General features: G+C 36.8%; 1 protein-coding gene across 1 annotated transcript in view; it reads left to right on the top strand.

Moving 5' to 3' along the window:
* The window catches only part of LOC139724953 (6-phosphofructo-2-kinase/fructose-2,6-bisphosphatase-like), a 142,899-nt gene that overhangs the window by 98,921 nt on the left and 25,000 nt on the right, over positions 1-18,978 (top strand). The window contains 8 exon segments of the mRNA XM_071636069.1: positions 1,141-1,202; positions 4,894-4,967; positions 8,967-9,185; positions 13,669-13,773; positions 15,787-15,828; positions 17,269-17,278; positions 17,281-17,307; positions 17,310-17,354. Coding sequence (XP_071492170.1) covers positions 1,141-1,202; positions 4,894-4,967; positions 8,967-9,185; positions 13,669-13,773; positions 15,787-15,828; positions 17,269-17,278; positions 17,281-17,307; positions 17,310-17,354 — 584 coding nt within the window.

Here is an 18,978-nt window from a genome sequence, read left to right as displayed (position 1 = left end):
CGCTCCTGAAGTGTACCGTAGCATACTGTACCGAGCCAAAAGTGGACCACTTCCCGATGTGCTCCAAAAGCGTACCAAAAGTTCACTGTAAAGCATGCGCGTATCATGCGCATGCGTCACAATGCAAAGACATCATTCTCTATGTTCGGGACAGCTGTAAGTAGTTCAAGCGCCATGTGGATGACATTCTTGCTGCAAAATGTGTGACCTTTTCTAAAAATAACTCGTAAGGTACACTTTCTCGACATATCGCTCGAACGCTTCAAATCTGGCACAGTTCGGTATGGTACGCTTTGGTTCGCTTTAGAGCGCTCGAATGCACCCTGAGTTTCGTTACCAGCTTGAGATCTTCTTTGTCTTCATTGAAGGGCTAACTACAACAAACTTAAGCATGCCTGTCAAAAGACCATTTTGGTAATGTGTTTAAGTTCTATGCATGCCTTGTTCACTGAAGTTGCCCGTAACAACCAAAAAGCTTGCCAAGACTTGCCCTACTTAGCAACAACTAAAGCCCAGTTTTAACAGAACTTTTCAAACGAGAGTTACCACGGCATAGGGCAATGTCAGGGTAATCTTTTTTCACCCTGCCTGTTTAAACGATCCCTGCAAAATGTTAATTAGATGTTCTCGCGGTAACTTAAATTCTACCCTAGCATCACCCTGACATTACCGCGATTCTACCCTGACAACCCTTCTATTAGAACACAACTGTGGTAACATTCTTTTGATACACTCAACTCGCAGTGGCAACATTGCAGTCAGAGAATGATTGACACACCACACGCTGATCACGTGCATGGATTGTAACCACTGATATCTATGTAGTTGAGATCAGTGATTGTAATTGCCTAGTCTAGAATAAAAGGTGGCTCTGGCCGGTAGGCATAGTAGTCGCATTAGTGGACACATCCCCTTCATAGAAACCTTCCTGGATAAGGTTTTCGATGTGTGTCTGTTAAAACGGTATCCCGTGCTCTCTTCTGCAGTTCTATTGTCTGAGGTGATGAGCTTTGTTCTGTGGGTGTGAATGTACTGACTTTATTGGAGTAAGGTTTATCAAAACAGGGCCTTAAGCTCTAACCAGCAATATCATATATTTTCATAAGATGTGAATTAATGACATCATTTTGCATGTTGCAGGAATTTGTCATATATCAAGATCATCAACGTGGGTGACCGCTTCTTGGTCAACAAAGTCAGTGGTAAGCAAGGGTTTCTTCATTCTTTGTTAAAGGGCTAGAGTTAACCATCACTCCTTTTTTTTTTTTTTTTTGGTCACACAAGAATTTCTACTCATGACATGGAAAATAGCATTCTGCTCAAATTAAAGATAAGTATGGACTATGATACAATACAATGATCTTAATTTTGCTCCCAGGCTCAGATTTATGTAGACATGTCCAGAGTGTTTGCGTACATTACTTTGGCAACCATTGCATTAGCATCGGCTTTGCACATACAACGTGCATCTACTTATGGATGTAAATGTGGGTCTCACACAGCAATGAGAACACAATCACTAAACTTGAAATGACAAAGATGATAATCCCTAGGGGCTAGTTTTGGTCAGTGGGGAAAAAAGCACATAAATCGGCAACACAGATGGTGGAGCTCGGTTCAGCAGATGACATTCAACATCAGTCCCAGCACCAACTACCAGAAATACATCATAATTTTGAGGACAACCTCCTAACACCGACAAATTCAGTTTTTATCATCGGTGCTAGTGCCAAGTTAGCACCCAACTTGAAATCACCTATTGTTTTGGCAAAGAAAAATAATGTGAAACAATACAGCAAATAAAGAGCACTGAATACTATCACAAATATAATACAAAGACAAAATGCATGTTTTTAGTAACTCTTTAGATAGCCTTCAAGGCAACATTGTGTTTGATACTACCCTTCTTGAAGTACTTTCATCTATTGAATTTTTTATGTGTTTCAGTTGATAATAAACCTTCATGAAGTCTCATATCAAAAATATTTGTAAAATTATTTGTGTAATATACACCATGTAGGTGTAATCAACAGACTGAAATATTGCTTTCCCTAATCTACATTGATGATGCTATATTCAATTTTGATACTGCCTTATTTGAATTATGGAATTTTAGTTTGCAGTAATAGGGCCTAATTATCATACATTATGATAAACTTCTTTTATTGCAAATAAAGACACTCAGAATTGTTTTAAACTTTCATCCCAATTACATACAGATTTCTTGTTTTCTGACCATAACATTTTGAAAATAAGAAGATAAGTAAAATACATCCTAAAGTATTTCATGATTTATTTAACCGACATAGCCAGGTTCATGATTACCCTACCCGAAGATCTAATGATTTTCATCTTCCTTTATTGAGAACAGTGCACTCTCAAATATATTTGTTTATACTGGCTCCAAATTGTGGATGATTTAAATGGCAATTTAAAAGAATCCTTACAAATACTACATTCAAATATAAGTATAGAAAGTACTTGCTTTCGAGATATATAACATTGTATAATCAAATCAATTATGTGATAATTCTGTTTTCACCTGTCGCGATAATATAGAGTAGCATTTATCATACAGACCTTCTATTCCTCCATTCTTTCTTCTCTCTTCTGTCCTCTCTTTTCTTATTATTTGCTGTTTTGTAATGTCATTGTGCTCTCTCTTATATGATGTTGTGTTCTTTATGTATTACGTATGAATGTGTTAATTATATGTATAAGTGTACGTATGTATGTACATTGTGTATGCATGCATGTATGTGTTGTCTTTTCCGAGTACACACGGCTCAATCCATGTGTCTGTATAGCTTGTAAAACTGCAGTTGTCAGTGGCTTATTTTGTAAATTGTATTTTTTTTTTTTTGTATTCGAAAATAGTTACTTTTTTCTGTTACATATGAATCAGTTCTGGATAATATGTAGTACACATTATGTCTCAAGTGACCCACATCTTACAAGCCCTTCTTTTCAGTGTTTCAGTGGGCCACTAACTATATATATATATATATATATATATATATATGTATATATATATATATTTTTTTTTTGTCAATTTTTAAGTGTGCTTTGATATTTTGGTTATTTAATAATTGTATGATAGTTTATTATACTTCATGATACTTCAGATATGTATTTTCCCAAAAATGATGAAATGACAATTGTATAATCGTATAATGTGTACTTTGTATTTTTTTTTTTTTACTATTTTTTTTTTTGGTGAACAAATGGAGATAAATCTCGGTTGAACTGAACTGAATTGAATATTAGGTGGAGTGCAGCAGGGCCAGATCAAATTTCAGCATAGACTGCACCCACCAAAACACTGACTAACCTTTTCAATATACAGAGGGGTGCAGATTTGTCTTGCATGCATGTCATACTTGGCTTGAGACAAAGTACCTCCATGAGACAAAGTTGGGCTAGACTATCATATAGCATTCCCAGTTTCATCCAACTATTAGCAACCACCATGTTGCATTCTATGCACCGACAGGTTTTGACTTTGCCTTTTAATAGTAAATGATGTTTCTGATGTTCCTAGGCTCTGAGAAACCTGAAAAATATGATTCAAATTAATTTAATATCATGCTCTTTATTTTTATGCCTCCACCAAGAAGTGGTGCCGGAGCAGCATTATGTTTTCGGGTTGTACGTCATCCTTCTGTCCGTCCGTCCGTCCGTCCGTAATGAATTTTGTGGACAGCGTAACTAAAAACCCTTTTGAGGTATCCTAATGAAATTTGGCTTGTATGTGTATTCGGGGGTGAAGTTGTGCCTATCAACTTTTGGGTGCACATGCGCGAGGTCAAAGGTCAAGTTCAAGGTCAAATGCGTAAAATTTCACTATTTCCACCATATCTATGCAATGCCTGAAGATATTTTCTTGAAACTTAGTGTATACATGTATTACCCAATTAAGATTCTCTGGTAAAAGTTTGGGGTCATGAGGTCAAAGGTCAAAAGGTCAAGTAAAAATATTAAAACTTCACTTTTTTCTCCGTACCTTGGAAATTGTTCAAGGTATCTTCATGGAACATAGTATATATACATGTACTGACTGGCAGTGATTATCTAGAGAATTTAGGGTTCATGGGGTCAAAGGTCAGGGGTCAAAGGTTGAGGACAACACTTCAAAATTTTACTATTTCCCTCTTATTTATGCAATGCCAGCAGGATTATTTCTTTTTTTCTACACTTGGTGTATGCATGTATAACCTAATGGAGATTCTCTGGAAACTTTCTTTTTTTTTCTTTTTTTTTGCCTCAAAGGTCAAAAGGTTCAAAGATCAAGGAGAAAGTACTGAACTAACTTTTTCCTCCATATCTCGGAAGTGGCTCAAGTTATCTTGAAACTTAGTACATATCTTAGTACATATTTATGCATGTTCTTCCTGACAGTGATTATCCTATGAATTTTAGGGTCAAAGGCCAGATGAAAATGGTAACAATGTTCTTTTCAATACAGAAATTGCACTTTTTACCCAACTCAATATCTTGAAAATTACTCAATGCCTCAATGCATAAACTTATGAATGGGTCAAAGTCAAGTTAAAGTCCTTAAATCCCCAAACACATGCTCTCCTATTCTCGTCCAATTAAACCTAGGTCAAGGAAGGTGAACATTCAACACATTCGTGACAAACTTGTCATTTTAATATTTTGCCAATTTTGTGAAAATGTATCACACATTGTCCATATGTACTATAGACTTGTTAGGAGAATCATGCATTATGGCCTAGGCATACCAGTCGCCTTAGCAACATTTCTAGTTAAGATTAATTTCTGTCTGAATCGTTGAATTAAGAAAATATTTTGAATTTGTCTCATGGAAGCTCTTTCAATTTTCCTCTTTGCATAGCAATGCGTGTGCTTTGTTTGCTTGATGTGTTGTAGGTCACATCCAGAGCAGGGTTGTGTACTATCTGATGAACATCCATATCATCCCTCGCACCATATACCTGACCAGAGTAAGTTGAAAACATCTACTTGTTTTAAGTAAGTTTGTAATTTGAATGTATATGAATGAAAGCTGCTCATGGAGCATTTGTATGGTACAATTCAGTCCCAGGTTTACAAGTGTATTCAATCACTGTGATTGATAAGGCTGCATCATTCCATAGTTTGTTAATAGAAACCTAACAACAGTTGAGAGGTGAGGGTGACCAGCTCTTGACGTATGACTTGTAAATCATTCTAATGTGAAGTGAAAGGTTATGCTTTGTCTTCATGCATACTGGCTGATGTATTTTTATAATTCCAAGCCATATAAGGCTCGACATTAGCAGTGGCCTGGTGGCCTAGGAGAAATGTATTTCAGACCACCATCACTAAAGAAATTAGATGTTCTGGATCAGCCCACCAAAACTTTGTGAGTACCAGTATGTTTTTTTTTTTTTGTGTCCCGAAAAGGGAGGAATAACTCACAACTCAGTAAATGCATCATTTTCAGCTAGATTTTGCAAGAAACGTCTGCAGAACCCCGCTAATCACACTTTATTTTTTGACCAAATTTCATTTACCTAAGAATAGAAGTAGGTATACCACTTTGTTGAGTATGATAATTCTATGAATACATGGTGCTATTGAAAAAGTAGTTTTTTATGCCTCAAGTCAATATTTGACATGTTAGATTTGGTAATAGTGAATTCAATCACTGTACGTGGTATTTTAAGCCTTTATATCACACCTGTCAGTTTTTCACATACATGTAATTATCATGATCATGCCCCCACCCACACATACAGGATAGTGTGGGGAGGGGGGTATACAGGAATCATGCTTAGATTGGGTGGCCAGGTGGCTGGTCAGGCGGTTGTATTGTCCGTTGCACAATCTTGTGGATCTACATGTGGAACTACTCCCTCAGTATATCCCCACCCGCACATCATTATCACATTCCATGCCTTGACTTGTTAGTGGCAATTTTTCATAAAAATCCAACAAAATGTTGTGGATTGAACTACTCTAGCAGTTTTAAAGTAATTTAGCTGAAGTTTGGCACATGCAATCAATGTAATGTGTAATTGTGCAAGACACCTTTTTGGGGGAGTGTGAAGAAATCTGTTGCCATAGCGACAACAGTTTTTATACAAATTCATACAAAATATGTGGATTGACCATACTCCCTCAGTCTTCTGTATTTAACTAAAAATTTTCAAAATATGACTCAAAAGATTCAAGGTGTTGCACAAGGTGTTTGCCATTCTAACAACATCTTTAATGAGAATCATGCAATAATATTGTGAATTTGGTTAATTCCTTCATATTTTTTTTTTACCACCTGACTTGAAATTAGGCACATGTGATTGCTCCAGTTATGTTAATGTGCAAACTACATCTTTTGTCATTGTTGAAAAATGTATTGCCATGGTAACAGCATTTTTTAGTGAAAATCACAGAAAAATATTGCAGACTTCGCTAACTCCCTCAGTTTTTGAGTATTTGGTTGCATTTGAGCACTCTGTTGAGAAAGCGTACCTCATGTGTTATTCTTAGAGGGGTCACGCATTTTGTAGCACAAGGGTCATTCACCCGCTGTACTTGAACTACTTACAGATGTCCCAAACAAAAGAATGAACTGGTTGCATTATGATGAATGTGCCTGATACGTGCATTCTCACATGCGAACTTTTGGCTCGCTTTTGGTACTCTTTGGAGCACATTGGGAAGTGGTCCACTTTTGACTCAGTTCTGTATGGTAGGGTACATTTTAGGAGCGTTCGAGTGCTCCTCTGGCGCGGGTACAGTACGTTACAGTTTGCTTTGAATAGGAAAGCCCCTGAATGCACCCTGTGACTTGAAATTTGGCACATGTGACTGCTGTAGCATGAAGATGTGCAAACTTCATCTTTTGTCATTGTTGGGCAATGTGTTGAAATGGTAGCAGCATTTTTTAATGAAAATCATGCAAATTACCAGTGGATTTAGCTAACTCCCTCAGTTTTTGAGCATTTGACTTGAGATTTGGCACATGTGACCAATATTATATTTCAGATGTGCAAAACACAACTTTCAGCAATGATGAACAATAAGATGTCATGGTAACAATATTTTTTTTCAATATACATATATGTAAATCATAAAAAGATAGAATGGATTGAGCTATCTCCCTCAGTTTTTGAAAATTTTTGAACAAATTTGGCATGTGTAACTGGTATAGTAGGTAGATGTGCAAACTTCATCTTTTGCCATTGTCAATGACTTGTTGGCATGGTAACAGCATATTTTATATAAAAATCATACGAAAATTTTGTGGATTTAGCCTCTGTTTTTTCGTACATTTGAATTGAAATTTTGCACATGTGACCAGTGTGATATGAAATTATGAAAACTTCATCTGTTATCATCATCAAACAATGTGTTTTCGTGGTAACAGTATTTTTTAGATAAAATCACAAAAATCTTGTGGATTGTGCCGATTCCCCCACTTTTTGGACATTTCACATGAGATTTTTGCACATATGACCACTGCAGTTTAAGATGTGTAAAACACTTCTTTCGTCAGTGTTTAAAATTGTGTTGCCATGGTAACCACTTTTTTTAAACGAAAAAGCATTTTTAAAAATGGGATTGAGCTGACTGTCAGTTTTCAGCATTTGACTTGAAATTTGGCACATATGACTCCTTATACCATGTACAGTAGACATGTAAACTTCTTTTGTCAATGTCAAAAATGTGTTGCCATGGCAGTAGCATTTTTGTAATGAAAATCATACAGAACTAGAAAAGCACTCTGAGAGTGCAGACCTCCGCCAAGCAGCTACTTTCCACTGATGATCTTGCTCTTCCCAAAGAGATTTTTCTCCTCTCCACCACTGGGGAAAAGCTCTTTGGGCTCTTCCATAGAGATCAGTGATTTCCACCCATACAATTGTAGGTACATTCATGCTGAAAATCGCCCGATTTCCCGATATAGAAGCCTTTGTTACGTCATAAACCCTCGGCTGCGCGGTGCGCCTCGCCCTAGCAGAAACTACAGCACGCACTTTAGTTGAAAATCTCAAAAATGCGCAGCTTAAACTCCCAAGTTCATTGACCCTACCTGTCAAAATATCAAAAATCCTTCATAAATTCCCCAAAAATTATCAGATCACTACCAAAATTTAATCATTTGTTACTTGTGTCATTCTCAACCTTTCCTGTCAGTTTCATCAAAACCCGTTCACTACTTTTTGAGTTATTTTGCACATGGACAAACAAACAAACAAACAAACAAACCAACGGTAACGAAAACATAACCTCCTCCCTTAGCAGAGGTAATTATTGTGCATTAGGTTAGCTTACTCTCAGTTTTTGAACATTTGGCTTGAGATTTGGCATGTGAACAAAATCATTTTTTTTAAATGAGTAAAATATTTCTGTTGTCAATGTTGAACATGCCATGGTAGCAGCTTTTTTTTTTTAATTGAAAAGCATGCAACATTATTGTGGATTGAGCTACTCCCCTCAGTTTGGAAGGGGGTATTAGTCACATTCAGTGATAGTTGTAGTTCAGAAGTGTGTAATGTTTTTCTTTTTTCAATGTTTTTCTTTGATTTTTTGGTCACCAAATTTCATTTTGGGGCCACCTAAAAAAGAAATGTGATTATTTTGGTGGCCCAAATGGGCCACCAAGTAGAAAAAAGTTAGTCTTTCCTTGTGTAAGAACTGATTGGACATTTGTGTTAAATACACCTGGATGATCAGGCATGTAAAGTAGTAAAAGTTGGTGTTGCCGTCACTTCATCGATGTGGAGGAATAAAGACGATTCTTTCTCATGAGTAAATTCCTTGAGCATGAAGCACTCCTGTAACAAATCATGGTCTTGAGCTGTCTCATATTTCAAGAATAAATCATAGCTCCAAGATACATGTGAGAATGGAATACTCCTCAATTAGTGTAATATCCACACTGTTGATGACTCATTTGTAAGTTGTACTCCTGCCTTTATTTGCAAACTGAATCCTTTCTTCCCACTATCAATAAGCATGGAGAGAGCTTGCACAATCAAAATGGACGCATTGGAGGCGACTCAGACCTTTCTGAGAGAGGCCAGCGGTATGCCAAAGCCCTTGGCGAGTATATGCAGGCTCAGAATCTACAGGACCTCAAGGTCTGGACCAGTCGCCTCAAGAGGACTGTTCAGACTGGGTCTTGCATTGATGTCCCTCTAGAGCAGTGGAAGAGCCTTGATGAACTTGATGCCGTAAGTGTGATACTGTATTTGAGGGTGTCTAGGGTGTCTGGTGTGGCCTGTGTGTAGCTATAGCATGACCATTTCAAACCAATCTACCATAAGTTCATCAAATGCATTTACACATACATGGGACTGTGCATTATATTCCACCTTTCTACAATGAAAATGTGTATCTGACAGATAGTTCTGCATGACCTGATGGAACTGACAATCTTTCGGGAATATTACCAGCTTTGGTAAATGACCCATTTCTTATTAAGAGCTTACTGCAATGTGTGCTATAATTGTCTATGAACCACACAAAGACAGTGTAAGGAGATGGCTGGGAGACTCCCGTAGTTCGCACACAAATTAATATACGCATGCATGTATCATATTGATACACAACTCCACAAAAGCCTAACATGCCCTCTACCATACCAGACTTGAAAGGGGGCGGGAGGGAAGGAACTCTGGAAACCAAAGACTGTACCACACTCACATTCCTTAAAGTGAAAACAAAGTTCTGGTAAGGGCTTGAGACCCCGTCTGGCACCATTTCATATTTGCTTGCAATATATTGAAAGAGTCTACAAAGAAACTTACCTGGCTGACGCGGGTTGCCGGAATGATGAGTCATTTTGGAGTATTTTGAGAAAAATAATAAAAGTCTGAAAACCGACTTTTATTCCAGAAGACTCCAGACGAACTTGGTCTCAGGGAGAACTCAACCCTATTTTAGACAATTTACATGCAGTTCGTGATCGCCATATTCTACTGTATAATACCAAACGAGGCCTAACTGAACAGACAGGAAAGTGCGTGCTAATCCTGTACAAAACAAATGGACAGCGCGCGGTCCTCAAGCCTATACGCACATCACCTCAGTTGCTGAGACTAGTGGTCTTGAAGTTTTTATTGTTGTTTATCAAGTGTCTTTGATTGTTTTTAGAGGTGCTTGATAGGTGCACACTAATTTTGCATGCGCGCCAAAGAGGTTTTCGATGCGCGCGTTGTAACAACTCGGACCATTACTGCGAGTAGCCAGAACGCAAAGCGCTACAATGTAGTTTATACAGGCCGCTCCCATAGTACAACACTGTACAATCCAGAGGGACAACCAATACAACTCAGCCCGCCGTCAAAGCAAGGCCGAGTTATCCCCGAGTCCAAGTTTAGCCTGACCCCATTTGGGTAAATTCTGAGACTGAACCTTTTTGTTAATATTTCGCATTTCTTCGTTATCCATCGAATATCTTGTTATTATAGCATTGTTCCGCACATTTGCTAGGCATACGCTCACATTTGGGAGCGAAATTTGACAACTTTTGCAGGCGTACCAGAACTATGTTTTGGCTTGAAGTGCCAAACAGAACATTAAAAAGAAGTACCACAAGTTCATGAACTCCTTCTGCAGAACGTGGGTAAGAGCAAAGAATTATCTAGAAGGTCGCCTAAAGTAAAGGATATACACTATTAAAAATGCTACAATTTGATTTCTTTTTAGTTTACATAGTCAAAGCAAGAATAAAGGCGGTTTAGTTATGTGTCTTAAAAGTTGATATTTTAAACGCTTAATGTATCAAATCATAAGAGCAGTTAAATTGCATGTCAAATGTAAAATACATGTACAAAAAGAATATGCGCTAAAATTTCAATTAACTAACTTTCATCTCTGTATTTAGTCTGAATGCTTTTTCAGTTGCTTTTGTGATCAACAGTTAACTAGTTTTTATACTCATAAGTAGCACCTGTAGATCACCTTGTCAGGTGAATATTCACACGTCACATGCATTCATTGTAACAACAAGCTGGAAGCACATCGCCACAAGTGATGCAAGCATCTGTTTCACACATCACACTGTACAGCAATAGTGATAATCGCTCTGGTATTAGGACATTGGGATTTCAGTACAGGAGAAATAGGATGTCTATGGAATTAAGTTTTAAATCCATGACAGGTTGAAAAAGATGATACTTTGTGTAAAATTATACACTTTGTCGTAGCAAGGAATGAAGTTGCCTAACACATGAACACAGTCCTACTTCTCCTATCCAGACATGTTGGGACTAGTGCTCAGACATGGGTTTTTCTTGCCGATCAGTTATTCGCGGAAAGACATTGTTGGAAGAGACAGTGATAAACTGACCTCAGGTTGAGTCATCCTTCAGCGCCAAGAATCAGATAATTGATCCACACTCAGCTAACATAACCATTGGATCATTTGAAGCTACCCAGACGGTACGATATCACTTACAGTCAGCCAGTAAGACAGCTAAGAGAGTATTTCCACAAAAATAACTTCAAAGAAGCTCCCATACATCCCCTTGTATGTAAGAATTTCAGAAATGCCTGAAAAATGCAGAAAGAGGTACAAGAACGAGTAAGAGCAAAGCGCAGTCAGAAACCATCACAACTAAATCTAGCAGAGAAGAAACTAGTAATAAGTATCAAAGTGGAAATTTATGCAGGACACTGCAGAGACAACAAAGCGCTCCAGATTATCCCATATCAAGCAAGTTACAAAGCAAAGCAAGCAGAGGACTTTATAAGGTTAATTCTGGTTGTTTGAGCTAGTAAATTCAACACATTGTGTATGGTATAGTTCTATTTTTTACTGTTCAGTTTTCATTGTGCATTTCGTCACTTCTTCAAACTGAAGTGGAGATAAAATGGAATAAGTATTGAGAAAATTTATTATTGATCTTATTTCTAAAAATCCCTCTTAGATTAGATGGAATTCTGAGAAATTATTGTTCTCTGCACAGTGACATATCACATTTGTTTCTCCAAAATCCAAATGACTTTATGTGCATGCATTTCTCTCTTGCTTTCTTTAAAATGTTTGTACATACATACATGTATCATTGAATGAATATATTATGAAGCTAAAGATCTTATTACAGAATGCTCCAGATTGCATGATTTCAAACCCTCAAATTAAAAGAAGTCCACACCGTGGGAGGGGGGCAAGCCACCCTCCCCCCGCTTGGTCGCTCCGCTCCCTCGCTCTGGTTCTCAAAACATTTTCGGTGGTTTTTCTAACATCAGTTTTTATGCCTCCGCCACGAAGTGGTGCCGGTGGCATTATGTTTTCGGGTTGTCCGTCCGTCCGTCCGTCCGTCCGTCTTTCCGTCGTTGCGTCCTTCCGTCCGTAATGAATTTTGTGGACAGCGTACCTAAAAACCCTTTTGAGGTATCCTAATGAAACTTGGCATGTGTGTGTATTAGGGGGTGAAGTTGTGCCTATCAACTTTTGGGTGCACATGCTCAAGGTCAAAGGTCAAAAGGTCAAGGTCAAATACATAAAATTTCACTATTTCCACCATATCTATGCAATGCCTGAAGATATTTTCTTGAAACTTAGTGTATACATGTATTACCTAATTAAGATTCTCTGGTGAAAGTTTGGGGTCATGAGGTCAAAGGTCAAAGGTCAAAAGGTCAAGTAAAAATATTAAAACTTCACTTTTTTCTCCGTACCTTGGAAATTGTTCAAGGTATCTTCATGGAACATAGTATATATAGGCCTACATGTACTGACTGGCAGTGATTATCTAGAGAATTTAGGGTTCGTGGGTCAAAGGTCAGGGGTCAAAGGTCAAGGGCAACACTTCAAAATTTTACTATTTCCCTCATTTATGCAATGCCAGCAGGATTATTATTTTTTTTACACTTGTTGTATGCATGTATAACATAATAGAGATTCTCTGGATGCTTTCTTTTTTCTTCTTTTTTTTTTGTTTGCCTCAAAGGTCAAAAGGTCAAAGATCAAGGGAAAGTGCTGAACTAACTTTTTCTTCCATATCTCAGTTCCGTGGCTCAAGTTAACTTGAAACTTACTACATATTTATGCATGTTGTGCCTGACAGTGATTATCCTATGAATTTTAGGGTCAAAGGCCAGATGAAAATGGTAACAATGAACTTTTCAATACAGAAATTGCACTTTTTCTCCATACCTTGAAAATTACTCAATGCATAAACTTATGAATGGGTCAAAGTCAAGTTTAAGTCCTTAAATCCCCAAATACATGCTCTCCTATTCATCCAATTAAACCTAGGTCAAGGAAGATGAACATTCAACACATTTGTGACAACTTGTCATTTTAATATTTTGCCAATTTTGTGAAAATGTAATCACACATTGTCTACATGTACTATAGACCTATTGGGAGAATCATGCATTATGGCGGAGGCATACCAGTCGCCTTAGCGACATTTCTAGTCATGCCTGTATTATGTTAATCAGGTGCTGAAGTTGAGATGCAGTTTATACACAGGTGTGGCCTATATGCTGGCAAATACGTATGGTACACATGCAATGATTTCCATTCAGTACTGTAGTAGAAAAACAAATTTGTAGCATGGAGAATCCTAAAGTAGAGGTACATTAATTCAGATGTTATATTTTGATATCTGTTTGTGGATACGTAAAAGGAAATTTGAGGACAGATTTACATGACTTTAATTTTTTCTAAATGTATGGTTATTTGTTTTCCCGACTTTACAGGGTGTGTGTGATGGTTTGACATATGAAGAGATACAGTCTAGACATCCAGAGGAATTTGCTTTGAGGGATCAAGACAAGTACCACTACAGATACCCAATGGGAGAGGTTGGTACCTGGTACTTGTCTATCTTGCTACATTATGACAATGTGTTCATGAAAGTTAGAGAACATGTGTAAGGCACCAAGATACAGAATTAGTGTTTGCTTGTATCCAGATCATGTTTTAAGAGATAGGAAAAACCATGTTTCTTCTGCTAAGGAGAGGGTCCTTTAGATGTTGTATGAGTTTGTCACTCTTCACATTTGAGCTCCTATCATCTGCTTGTGTCATGGATCTGTAGGATATTAGTGTTCAGCTACAAAGAATCATATAGATAAGTTGATTGTTCTTCAGAAAAAAGCTGTAAGGTATATTACAAATTCAAACTATAGAAGTCCAAGTTTGCCATTGTTTATTCAACTTCATATTTTGCCATATGAAAAATTAGTTATCTTGAGTTTTCTTGATTCTTATGTTTAAGACACAAGGTGATCCGAAATCTTTCATGAAGGATGCGTTTGTGTTAGATTCTACCGTTCATGCTTATAATACGCGTAAAAGTAATCTCATTCATCAACCCTTTGTAAGAACTCAAACTGCCCAAAATTCATTTGTATATGTTTGTATTAGAGAATGGAATAATTTGCCATTGAGAATTAGGTCAGCCTCAACACTATCCAACTTTAAACGTACATGTCGCATTTATTTTGAGGGAAATTTGTAAAACAAGAATTGATCAGGGAAGCTGAATTTAAAAGTATAGTAAAATATAAAGTATCATTCTGCAATTTCATGTGAACTACATGTATGTGCATGAGCGTTTTTGTGACACGTGTTTGTGTGATGGAATGTGTGTGTGTGTGTGTGTGTGTGTGTGTGCTTGTGTTGCATCTGTCCTATGTAAATATGTTACTATTATACTTCTTGTTAATATGTTTAAAGTTTAAAACTTTAGTTTTTTTGTTTTATATGTTTATCCGGGACCCCTTTTTTTTACAAGCTCTGCTTCTTTTGGGGTCCCAAACCATTCATTATTCTTAATGCTGTATCCTTTTTTAAAATGTCAAATGTTTAATGAATTGGTTAAATAAACTTTAAACTTGAAACTTGAAACTTGAAATGTTTATGCCATAATCATAGTCTTGTTTGATAAAACTATTCAAGTGTGGCCATTCTTAGGTTCTCTTTCATTTGTTATCTCTTCAAGTCTATATAATACTTGCCATGCATATTGCTTTTGTATTCTTGTGTGAGAACACAGTACCCTTCTTTACTTTAACAAGAGCACCGACAATCTGGAACAAAATTTAAAATGGGCACATTACTATGAAAACAACTCCATTTGTGCAATTTGCCATATGCCATGTCTCAATAGATTACATTAATTATGGGTTGGGCAAATACCAGTTCATAGCTGGATGAGTACAAGGGTGTGATAGCAGAACATTTGTATGGTTTTCCCATAGGAGCACATTTTTCCATTTATTCATATGAATTATTCTTGCATTGAGTTGATTACCTGTGGGTAACAGAGTACTGACTACCTTAAACAGGATCAGAACTATTACTGGCTATCAGCTGGAAACTCAAATTCTTGTAGATAAAACTCCTGTATGGTAATTAGGAGGTTCTGGATTTTAATTCCACCTGAGTATGTATGCCAGTGATTTATTGATGTTTTTATTGATTTATTGATGTATTGATTGTGATTTATTGATGGATTGATTGATTGATTGATTGATTGTCAATGAAGGGCTGTTTGTCAATCAGTCACAATTTTTTAATTTATTGAATAATGGCAAACCGAGAAGAGTTGCATAGTTAAAACCCCATACTGCATGCTTTAAAGGTTTTTCTTTAGGAAAGTCAGCTTTACTTTAGATAATACAATCTAAAAATGCAAGCAATGTAGTTGACAAATGTCAATTTCAGTTCAGTATGCACCGTAAGCTTTTCAGTGAAAAAGACTTTTCAGTGAAAAAGGCTGTTCTTTCTCATTTTGAAGGGACTGGTGCACAAGTTGTGAATAGCATAGATCATTCAGATTGTCATTGAATGTGTCATTTATGTTATTGCAGTCGTACCAAGACTTGGTCGCAAGATTGGAACCTGTCATTATGGTGAGTTGTCCAGCTTTATTTATTTATTTTTTTTGAAAAAGCATGTGATATTTACTGTAGATAAATACAAACATGCATGTAGACATTTCGATGTAGCTATTGTAGCTAATATAAGCTATGTTTTGTTTTTGGCAAAACATTTCTGTGGCTTCTTGTGCTTTTGATGGTGTATAGATTTGAAAGGGGTAGGATTGATGGCAGTCTACATTGCAAGACAACATCAATCTCTCTTTTAGCCATATGTCATATTAGTGTACTTGCACATTATTGATGGGCAGCCTGCAAAGGTTCTGAGATATTGGCATGACACTCACTTGAAATGGTTTCAGATGAATACAGCTGCCTTTTCAACACTTTTCAAGCATTTATTTATTTGTTGCATGGTAGACTAGAAAGCATATTTTGAGAAGCTACATTTGACAAAACAAGAGCCATGACTACATGATGGTACTTGGTTTTATGAATGATTGTACAATGTGCTATAATAGGGTAGGAATGTGACATAGCATGACATTAGGTTTCAAATAGTTTCAACACAGACTAAGACAATGTAGTTACACTTGCATCTTTTAAACCCAAGAGAATAATTTCATTACCTGGTAGATGTGCCCTGGGGACTTCACCTGAACACATGTAGGATTTGGTCTTTGATTATTTGACTAAAGTGTGCTTTTCAGTTATGTACTGATGTATATTAAGCATACATGTAGTCATCCTGTTGATTTTGTTGTGTACACAGGAATGATGATGAAACTGATAAATGTGATATAAAGAACTTTGAATATATTTGGTACTGGTCATTTTTATTTGAAAATGGGTAGTTCAATTTATTTGGTTTCTAAAGAAACATCCCTGTAGAGTTTAAAATACTACTGGCATCCACTATTATATTGAATGTATCTTTTTGATATCAACTGTACTTGGAACATACTCTAGTTATATAGCAGGACACTTGGATGAGCTTACTGTAATAGTATATTTAAAATGATATCTTCAGTAAGATTACCTGCTGCAAAATTTCGAAGCCAGTATTAAACGTTCACTGTTGGGTTCTGGCTCTTAATATGATTACATAAAATGTGTAGATTATATAACTTGCATGTAATCCTTTTCCTATAATTAGATGTGTATGTTCTTCATATTTGGCACTTCATTGAGCAAATCTTTCAAAAATCAATGTTTTGTTATGTTGTATACTTAAAAATACACAACTTAGGTAGAGCTTGGCTTGAGAAGGCACATATGGCAGCATTACTGTTTGAAGATTTTACTCTCGTAGTAGGAATTTAATCAAACTGATAAGTGCGAGTCAAGGCTCCATTCACAAATCATGCAACTAGAGGATCATATGTTTTTATGGTATAAATGTGTGTTTATGTACAAAATAATTGTGGTCTGTCCACTCATAAGAATGATAACTTATGTGTCCCCATGATACAGGAATTGGAGAGGCAGAAAATGTTCTCGTCATCTGTCACCAGGCGTCATGAGGTGCCTCTTGGCCTATTTCCTTGATAAGAACTCTGGTAAGAACTCACAAGAAGTGTATGCACTCCTCATGCTATGAGGACTTTCATGGTATGGTAATATATCTGTATAGGTATACCGTGAGACTCCTACTGACCAAAGCAAGATTTTTTTTTCCCTCTTATATCACTGATTCTGGTCCTCACCTGTCCCAGGGGATATTTGACCATACTCTTTGATAAAAAGAGATCAGGTTGTTGGCCATGTATTCAGTTCAACCTGTGTGGAATTAACTACCGCCACAGTTTTCTATAATGGAAGTGATTTTGCCCCTCTTAAAGAGAGAACGCTGTTCTAGGATTTTCTATAGCTCAGTTGGTAGAGCACCAGTAGCAATCCACAGGGTCTTGGGTTTTGAATCCCGGTGGAATCCCATTTCTCTTCCTCCATTTCTCACTAATGAATTACATTCATAGCTTGTCAGTTTCCCTTTATGTGCTAGTTATGAAGTATTCGTAAGGCATTAAAAAAGCTGCTGAAAATTCCTAATCCAATAGTATGGGCCAGTGGAGTAGATTCGAGTCAGAATGTGCATAATGTCATATTGTATATGATTCTGCTGATTGTCAATGTATCATTCTGTAGACCAGTCCCTGCAAGCCTAAAACTTGCACTAAGAAGTTGTAACAATATAAAATCAGTTGACAAACATTTTGCAGATATGTAAGAGAGGTGTAAGGTACCTGCAGGTAGACCTCACTAGTCTTGGCCAAATAATCATATTTTACAGTAAAACTGTTTTCATAAGCACTAAGAGTATATTCTGTTATTCTGTGACATTGCTGTTCATGCTTCCTGCGTGCATTATTAACGATTGCGATGTTATGCATCATGATGTCAACTAGTGAACTGGTGTACAGTGTGCAAAATATTCATAGTGAATGTGCAGTTGAACCCTTGGCTGCAAGCCGTATTTAACTATATTGTAAATTTTCAGTATTAACAACAATAGATGCAGAGTGAATGTAAATTTTCAGTATTAACAACAATAGATGCAGAGTGAAAAAATCATAATCAACATGTAATTAAGTATATTATATGATACAGATGTGATCCAGATTTGGATTCTTTCTCCACTTGCACTAGCATCTTGGTGGAAATCTACATTTGTTGTACATCCAGATCACTTTTAAAAGGGACCTCCACGCTAGGAAGAGTACTGGTATCTTTTCCCTTTTTTAAGATTCATTCCAGTGAAACATCAATAGCTTTGCTATGATGTCTTGGATAAGCAGTTTAGTTTTATAGTAATTTTGCTTTGGTGTGATAGAAATAGGTTTGGAAAGTTTATCAAATGCAGAAAGAGATAAAAGGTCAATTTTTGTGTGTTTGTGTAATTGAACAAGATCAGAAAACTTCAAAATGGATGTATGGAGTAAGTACTTATGGCAGATATTGGGATGAAGTGACGAAGCAGTTACAACCCAGTCAACTATGTGCTGCAGTTGACTTGCTCTAGTTATTTTCTGTACTTTATTAGACATCTGATGGATTAATGCTCAAAGTGTTAACATCCTGTCATGCCTCCACCATTAATAATAAAATCCCAATACAGTTGAACCTCTCGTATCCGGACAAGTCGGGACCGGGGCTCATCCGGATAAGGGATTTGGCCGGATATGG

Source organism: Diadema antillarum, unplaced genomic scaffold (genome assembly GCF_040938485.1).
Source record: "Diadema antillarum isolate AM-2024a unplaced genomic scaffold, OU_Dant_1.0 seq00000007_RagTag, whole genome shotgun sequence".
Lineage (NCBI taxonomy): Eukaryota > Metazoa > Echinodermata > Echinoidea > Diadematoida > Diadematidae > Diadema > Diadema antillarum.
The sequence above is the reverse complement of the archived record's forward strand: the minus strand, read 5'-3'. Positions and strand labels throughout refer to the sequence as shown.